Source organism: Sparus aurata, chromosome 3, assembly GCF_900880675.1.
Source record: "Sparus aurata chromosome 3, fSpaAur1.1, whole genome shotgun sequence".
Classification (NCBI taxonomy): Eukaryota; Metazoa; Chordata; class Actinopteri; order Spariformes; family Sparidae; genus Sparus; species Sparus aurata.
Genome location: NC_044189.1, coordinates 25,694,192 through 25,703,256, shown reverse-complemented (window position 1 = coordinate 25,703,256; position 9,065 = coordinate 25,694,192). Strand labels below are relative to the sequence as shown.

The 9,065-nt window shown below is 40.0% G+C and overlaps 1 protein-coding gene across 5 annotated transcripts; it reads left to right on the top strand.

Annotated features, from left to right (window-relative positions):
- The first annotated feature begins 555 nt into the window (after positions 1-555).
- LOC115579561 (homeodomain-interacting protein kinase 1-like) lies at positions 556-7,471 on the top strand. Of its 5 annotated transcripts, none has more exons than XM_030413118.1 (15): positions 558-824; positions 915-1,012; positions 2,672-2,882; positions 3,130-3,321; positions 3,419-3,600; positions 3,718-3,841; positions 4,308-4,418; positions 4,555-4,635; positions 4,718-4,866; positions 4,992-5,222; positions 5,363-5,527; positions 5,926-6,090; positions 6,224-6,448; positions 7,001-7,168; positions 7,269-7,471. In XM_030413118.1, exons 3-14 carry the CDS (start codon positions 2,688-2,690, stop codon positions 7,065-7,067), a joined length of 1,887 nt encoding a protein of 628 aa, XP_030268978.1. In that variant the 5' UTR covers positions 558-824; positions 915-1,012; positions 2,672-2,687; the 3' UTR covers positions 7,068-7,168; positions 7,269-7,471. The 5 variants fall into 5 exon arrangements, with proteins under 5 accessions (XP_030268979.1, XP_030268978.1, XP_030268977.1 ...); XM_030413117.1 differs by having other exon boundaries at positions 6,998-7,168; XM_030413119.1 differs by lacking the exon at positions 3,130-3,321 and having other exon boundaries at positions 556-824; positions 6,998-7,168.
- Positions 7,472-9,065: the final 1,594 nt, after the last annotated feature.

The window sequence follows — 9,065 nt, the reverse complement described above, 5'->3', positions numbered from 1 at the left end:
TCTGTGTATGTGTATGTATTTAGATAGATAGATAGATAGATAGATAGATAGATTTAGACTTTTAATTTTACAATGTGACTTTTTATTTAATAATTCAAGTTATTTTTCTAAAGTCTAATTCTTTATCTCTCAAATATTTTTTCATAATTTTCTGGTTTTCATCTTTTTTTTTCTTTAACTGGTGGAAACGGCCTTCCATAGGATGTGGCAGGGGTGTCCAAAAGCCTCTCTCCCTCTTTCTCTCTGGTTTATAATTTATTTATTGATCTCTGCCTCTATAACGTTCATGATTTTAGACCCTCACAACCTGAAGATTATAACTGGAGCTCTTGTACAAACACCTGCAGGACACACAACAGTCCAACAGTTTATATCAATCAATTCAAATAAACTTTATTGGCATGAATAAAGTTACACGATGGACACATTTAAATGACATGTTATTGAATGACGACATTTTACACAAGAAAACTAAATACATTGATTTGTTGCACAGAACCTGCATGATCACGCACACGCACGTAGGCACGCGCGTCACTGAAGGCCATGGAAACAGAACGTTGACCAAAGCTATAAAAGCTGCAGGCCTCATTTATTTCTCATTCGCGCATTAAACTTTGACAAGTTGACCTACCGCGGATTTGTTGTTGGAAAGTTGCAATCTGGGAAACCTGATCGACTGGAAAACTTCTACTCAACCAAACCATTTGGATTTAACCTGTTCACCTGAAGACTTCAGCACAGAGAAACCTTTTTTGGATTATACCTGTTCACCTGAAGTCTTCATCTCTGACGAATCTTATTCGGATTAAACCTGATCACCTGTAAGGCTTCATCTCAGACAAACAATTGGATTATACCTTATCACCTGTAAGATTCTTTGCAAACAAACCTTCTGGATTACTTTGTTCTAGGACAACTACCGCCAGAAGAAGACCATCTTGAACTTCTGGAGAAGTGGCCTCCAGTTGACCCCCTGGGGCGAGACACCTGCTGTCCTGAGTCTCTGCAGGTAGGACATCTTTTATTATCACACCAAATGTATTAATTCATCTTCTTAATCGTGTAAAAGTTGGTTTCGGTTGACAATGTGAATACACTCTTGGTAAATTGTTGAATTTAAAGATTTGAAATTTATAGCATTTTAGCTAGCCTTTCATGAACGGTCAGTTTTGGGTGACACTCCACGATTTTTCGGTGTAAAATGATTTTTAGAGTTTAAGAATGTGCTGAAAGTCCCGCGACACATTAAGGAATGTGTTCACGGTTGTTTAGTGATTTTTAAATACTGTTTATTTTTGTTTGAGGGATTAAATGTTTAGAAAATTATGATCGAACATTTAACGTTAGGGGAAAAGATGGCGACCGGGCCTTTTTTTGAAAAAACAACAGTTTTGTCTCGTGCACCATGGAGACGATGGAACGTTAGGAGATGAGAACGTGCAGGTGTAAACACACCAGGCCGTCTCTCTGTGTACAGCTGAGATAGCTGATGTAATTGTTAAAACTGAACTTAAAGTGTCACCGATATGTAGTTGGAGAGAATTCAAGTTAACAGTTTTATCTATATAATATATATATTTATATATGAAGGCCTTTTCACTGCTGTGTTCAGTCAGCGCTCAGAACGTGTCGTGCTGGTATTGAAAAGTTTGGGCAGAGATGACAGTCATGTCCTGCCTCCATACCACCGTCTCCTCCATGAGGCATGACTGGCGACTGATAAACAACATATTGGCTTCTTTAGTTTTCCTCTCTTGAGAAAAACAGATTATTGTGTGCTTACTGTGGTGAAGTCCTGTTGTAAACTGCCTGCTTTTTAGTCAAGGTACGCACAGTTTAGCGTGTTCTGTGCACAACAATATGTATTTGGCGGATATGCAGTATATAAGTAGGACAATGGGCAAATGGTTTCATACATGGTTGTGTTCTTGGAGGATAGGCCTACTTACTTTACATGAGAGATTGTTATAAAAAATTAGTCAACTGGTACTCAAATTTGTGACACTGCATCATATTTTATGATTTAATATACACTGTGGAAAGGCCCCTTTCCAGTTGTAAAAATGAATAAATCCTTGAGATAAGTTGTTTGTTAATTTGACCTTTAAATGCATCAATGAATACCCTAATCAGACTCATCTCTGTCTCTCCAGTAGTTTTAATTTTATTGTCGAAGCCTCTTGTAATATTTCTGTTTAGTTCTTTTTCCCATTTCCCTTTAACATATTCGGTATTGTTCCCTTTCTGCCTCTGAAGACCCTGGTGTAGTTTAGACATTGTTTTTTGTGTTATAGACTTCAATTAGGACATTAATCACTGCATTACCCTCCTCAGAGAATTCTGGTTTTATCAGTTTTTCATATAAATCGCTCATCTTTGGATACCTGTAGAAATCATTAATATTTAGTGGAAATTCCTCTGATTTTGCTTCAACCTCAGATGATCAGATGATCACTGAAATGTGGAATATGACATAAATACATGATTGTCCTTGTAAAGACCTGAAACAGCAGTTTAACATGTTTTGTGTCATGTAATCGTTGACAGGAAAGAAACCATAGGATGGTAGCCAAAAGAAATATACTCAATGTCTGAAACGTTGTTATGATTCTTCACAGGGAATGAAAGTCACATCTTCCTTGTCTTGTTTTCACCTGTTTTGTTTCAGTATTCTGAGAGACAATATGGGATCGCGCGTATCCAACGAGTCGACCTCATCTTCCGAGATGAACCCCGTCCAGCTCCCCAGCGTATATGACGTCCAGAAAGTTCTGGGAGAGGGCTGCTTCGGACAGGTGTTGAAATGTTGGAAAAAGGACATCAAGCAGACTGTGGCTGTGAAGATTCCTAAATTCTTTGACGAAGACACCGTCAATGAGGTGAGAGGTGTTGATTTTGATGTTGTAAAAGATATTGTATAGTCAGAGGTGCAGTAACTGACTCATGCAAACAAGCAATTCCTTTTGATTTAAGCTACTTTAAGCCATCTACAAACGTCACTATAAAAAGATATAGTGATTATCTGTACACTAAGTTTTAAGCACCACATTATAAAGACTTCACGCGTTAACACATTAACTGACTGTAAAAAAAAAAAATCATATCAAACTTGCCGTGTGTCTCCAGGTTTCCATGCTGAGACGGTTCAAGCTCCTCAAACTCGACCGACACAACATCGTCGAGTTCATCGATTGCTTTCAAACCAAACATGGAAAGGCAATCGTGTTGGAGATGTTGGATATCAGCCTGGGCGACTACCTTGAAATGACAAGTTTTGCGCCTATGCTTCTGAGTGACATCAGCAGCATCATCCAGCAGGTACAGACACCATCAGCACCATCAGATGGAAAACAAAGCACTGAGCACTCTGTCACTTTTAGGCTTCGGTACATTCTTACTGACCTTGTACTTACAGATGGGGACAGCATTTGAGGCACTGAAGGGGATTGGGGTGATCCATGGTGACGTGCACCTCTTCAACATCATGATGGAGAATCACCAAACACGACCCTTCAGAGTCAAGCTCATTGACTTCGGTGGTGCCATTTCCACATCAGAAGCCACCCAGGGCAAGCTCCTGCAACCGCTTGCTTTTAGGTAGGCTTCATTATTTATATTACTACACTGGACTGAGTTAGCAGTTTACAATTTACCACTGGTTTCCCAAGTCTGAAAGTGTAAACATCCTGTGTAATATTTGTTCTCCACATTCAGGTCTCCAGAAATCATACTGGGCTGTCCATTTTCTGAGGCCATTGACATGTGGTCCCTGGGCTGTCTGATGTTCATAATGATCTGCGGCAAACAACTGTTCAGTGGATGCTGTGGATATGACATAGTAAGTCACATTTGTCACCCGTTTGTCAGTTACTCATACTTGTGTGTCTTCACTCGTGCTTGTGGTTTTGCTCTAATTGATGCTCCATGTACAATAATGAGTAATCTAAAGCTGGGAATCGAAAGGAAATTTAAAAAATAGAAAATGAGAAACCATCCTGGTGTTTTGTTCAAACAGATGAAAAAATGCTCTAAATTTACTCTGAGTGTGACAGAAAGAAGTAATCTTACATTTACTGGTTCAAAGAACTTTGTACCTTAGCTACGATGGGAGGTGTTAGCATTAGCATGTTGTCAAAGGATGACCTGCCCTACTTTGCCTCTGATTGGCCAATCTTACCCCTCGTGCTTCAACCGACCAGACCGACGAGAACTGGCCTGTCTGATACGGCGATGCATTACTTTGCCCTCCTGAGAACAATACTTCCTCTTACACGTTTTGATGTAATGCTGTGTTTAATCTCCAGCTGCGGAGCATCATTAATCTACTAGGTCAGCCAGAAGACCTTGTTCTCAGTACTGGTCTAAGGACAAAGAAGTACTTTAACTGGACTGAGTCAAACAGCTGGGAGCTCAAGGTACCACAGTGAACCTTCTCTGACCTTTTATCTTTTATCAGATTTTTTTCTTGTTAACATTTCCCTACATTTAACAGTCTATCATTCCGATTGATTCTGAGGAACATTGATACAAATTCTTTGAACCTTCTTTCAGACATCTTTTGAGTATTTCAGATGTCACCTCAGCAGTGTCAACAAGGACCACAATCTCCAGTCTCTAGACGATCTCAAAGAAGTAAGTGTGAAGTAACTTTGATCGTCACTATGATCGATTGTCTTTTCTCGATGGTAGATTTGACCGTTGTTATCTCAACTAGATTCGTCTAGAGGAAAATAATGACGCTGAGGCCGCAGAGCGAGAGCAGTGCATCGAGCTCCTGAAGGCAATGCTGAAGACGGATGAGGATGAGAGGATCACTCCCCGTGAAGTCCTCCTTCATCCATTCTTCACCAAAGACTACCCAAAGTGAGTGTGTATGTGACGTGAGTCCTATAGGTGGTGCTTTGTTAGTTAGTGATGATTTATCATTTGATCAGTGTCCTGTCGTGTTTCCGGGATATGAGTGTAATAGCAACTGTGTCGTTTTGAAGTAATGGGGCTTTGGCAGCCGCATCCCCTTTGGTCCGATGGAAGCCAATGGAAGATCTGGCGAGTGCACTCGGTGAGCCTGCTACCACTCCTCTGATGGATGACGAAAGCGCTGTCATCCAACCAGACAGCTGTACGCCATCTCCAGAAATTCCACCAGCAGGTGTGATCCAAGTTCAGCCAGCGACGGCTGAGAACACGCTGCTGCTGGAAGGTCAGGGGAGCAAAGTCAGGTGAGATGTCTTCCTCTGGTCATGACACCCATTTTCAGATGAAAAAAACAGTTCAGATCAGCAGAAATAATAGCAGAGACATGATTCTTGAAGATGTCATGACAGTAACAGGATAATTGTGTGTGTGTTTTCATGTTCAGTGGCAGGACTTACATTGTCAAGTTCTCAGGAAGTTCGGCCTTCACTTCCGTGTTCTCGAATGAGGACTGCACTCCATCTCCCACATTTCTACTCTCAGGTGTGATCCTGGTTCGGCCTGCTATAGCCCAGCGCACGCTGATGGAAGATCAGCAGAGTGCAGTCAGGTGAGATGATGAAAAATAGTATCAGAACCTGTTGCCTTTGTTTTTCAATCACTTCCACATCAAATCCTGCCGAAAGCTAAATCAAGACTTACTACAGGAGGTTTTGGTCCACAGGAGCCTCAGAAACAACAAAAAAGAAAAGTTCCTTGTTGCAGCTCCACGATGTGATGACAATAACAGGAATGACAGTCTAAGTAACATTTTTGTGGTGTTTTCAGTTTTCAGTCTGGCCTGAATGAAACGTCATGGTCCTCAGTGACCAACACTGAAAGTAGCATGGAGTCCTCCGTATGTGAGGACTCGGGCTCATGTGGTACGCAACAGATACCTCAACTTGCATCTGAACTGTTGTGCATTTTGGAGTATGGCTGAGGTCTTCAATGTCCTTTGACTTTCAGAAAACATGGGGGCAGAGAAGAAGCCTCAGAAGAAGAAGAATTGCTTGCAACGTGTCTTCTCCTGGATGAGGAAGACCTTCAGGTCATGTGTGTACCTCTGTTGATGCTTCGGCCTGTGACAGCTAAGAACATGCTGCCGCTGGAAGGTCAGGGGGGCAAAATCAGGTGAGATGTCTTTCTCCAGCCGCGACACCAATTTCTCAGATCAGACAGTAGTTCAGCTCACCAGAAATAATAGCAGATACATGGTTCAAGACAGTGACAGAATAATTTGGTGTGTGTGTGTTTTCATGTTCAGTGGCAGTACTTACATTGTCAAGTCCTCAGGAAGTTCAGTCTTCACTTCCTTGAGTGAGTACTGTGACTGTGAGCCTGCTGCCCCTCCTCTGACAGATGATGACGTCATTAACATCCAACCAGGCGACTGCACTCCACCTAGCACATTTCTGTTATCAGGTGCGGTCCTGGTTGAGCCCGCAACAGCCCAGCGCACGCTGCTGGAAGATCAGGAAAGTGCAGTCAGGTGAGATGATGAAAAATAGTATCAAAACCTGTTGCCTTTGACTTTCACTCACTAGATGTTGATCTAGCTTTTGAAAAAATCGGAGTTCAGGATCATTACAGAGGACCAGTTGTACATTTTATTTGATTTATTTTTATTGCCGTAAAACAACTTCCCCACTGTGAACAATAACACTGAGGTACAATGGTTCCTGCTACAGGATCTTTAACGGGGCAATATTTTTAATCAGAAGAGAAAGATCTTCACTTCACAAATTTTTTTCATGCTTACAAACTTAATAAACAGTCTCTCTTTGTTTTCATGACTGAATAAACAAGGTGATCTTAAAGGACAACACAATGTCATACTGTTTTACTTTGTTTAGACCAGCTTTCTAGCCTTAAACAGCTGAATTGCGCATATTTATAAAAGTTGTGACTCTCAAATGAATCACTTGATCCGATATTAATATTCAGAAGTAGTTTACTGCAGATGTAAGAAGAGTTATCTTATTTTAAAGTGTTTTAAAAGTTTAAGAAGATTGATCTGTGTTTTTGTTTGTTGGTGTAGCAGCGTCAGTGGTGGTATCCACCTCACGGGCAGCTGTGATGGAGGCCTCGACCTGTCAGAGAGCTGTTGAGGAACCACGTCCCCCGCAGACAGTCCCGGTCCTCTCACAGAACACACCAGCGGACAGCCGTGGTGCAGCTGCCGCACACACAGACTCCAGTGACCGTGCATGTGAGTGACATGTATCACCTGCCACAGGAGTACATTGTAAGCCCCGCCTCCTGACTGCATGATCTTGAAACAGCAGTCACATCTCTGTCCTCCTCTGCAGGACTCACACATAGTCCAGCCAATCAGAGGATGTGGAGCATCACCTGGTGATGGAGCAGCTTGATCCTCCACCAAGTCCACTCAGCGCAGAGCATCAGCTGCCCTCCTCTCCTCACTGTGGACTTCTGTGATGTCATGCAGATGGATCAATGGATGTGTAGATAGATGTACAGATATATGTTTATATAAATGTATAGATATATGTATAGATAGATGTCTAGATAGATTTTAAGATAGATGTAAGAATTGATGTGTGTATATATGTATGGACTGATGTATAGATATTTGTATGGATTGATGTTTAGATATGTGTATATATACATAGATGTATAGATATGTGTGTAGATATATGTATAGATATATGTAAAGATGGATGTTTACATGAATGTATACATTGATATTTAGAGATATGTAGAGATATATGTTCAGATTTATATATAGAAAGATGTCTAGATAGATTTTAAGTTAGATGTATGAATTGATGTGTATATGTGTGTATGGATTGATGTTTAGATATGTGTATATATATACATAGATGTAAAGATGTATGTGTAGATTGATGTATAGATAGATAGATAAGTAGATTGATGTGTAGATATATTTATAGATATATGTATGGATTAATGCTTACATAGATGTATAGATAGATGTAGAGATATATGTATCGACAGATAAGATTTTATTACATTAAAACTTTTTAAACTGTATTTTATCAGCTCAGTACGATTCATTTTCTGTAATTACACTCTAAATACACCAAAACCTTTGTTGCATCTTTTTTTTTTTAATTCATATTTTTTCACAGTGAGGTTTAATTAATTGATAACTTCAGGATACATAAAGCTGTGTTTAACATACTTGCTGTAATTGATAACTTCATACATGAGACAGAGACAAAAGCCAAAGCTCAGTACACATTAAGTATCAGAAACCACAGCAGGCTTTTAAGACAGTAACTGCAGTGGTTCATCAGTGGGAAATGTTCCTTATACAGGGGAAACAAACAAAACAACAACACAAACAAACAATACGTCAGGGTGCTACTTCTAGCAAATATGGACAGGGTGTGGTAGCTACAACTCCACAAAAAGCTGTTTTTGAGGTGTTACTGCTTCGTCTACACTCATTTCTATTTCCGGGCATCCTGACATGCTGGGACGTGTTGTTGACTCCTGCTGTCCTCATCAAAGTGAAAAGTTTTTATTGATAGATATACTGATAGATCTTTTTTGATTTGTGTTTTTCATTCGAGGTCAAAAGTTTAGATGGCAGTCTGGAGATCCAATGATTTCTACAACTCTCATTGTTCTGTGATGGGTGGCAAAACACATTCATGATGTTGGGTTCAATAATGAATTTTATTAAAGGTCTGGGTCATAAATAGCTGTAAGTAATTATCAACTGCCTTAAAATTCAGTCATAAATCATGAAGAACAAACAAGTAGTGTAAGACTGTTACATCAAGTCCAACAGCACATCTTTTACACACATTTGATGAAACACATGTTACAGATAAGGTCTTAAATTATAGGTTATATATATATCTATATATCATAATAATGTCAGCTTGCCTAGTGAATAGTAGTTAACACTGGCATTAACATTAACAGGCTCAAGTTGCTTACTGGCAGATAAACTGGGTGACAGTTTAGTAAAAATAATGCATATTAATAGACCATCTCTCACTTTTACTGATTTGATAAGTGTTGAATACACCTGGGTCAAAATCAGAGTAAGGGAAGTGGAAGCCTTCACAGAACACATTAATACCGTGGACCACAACATCAAGTTGACATGT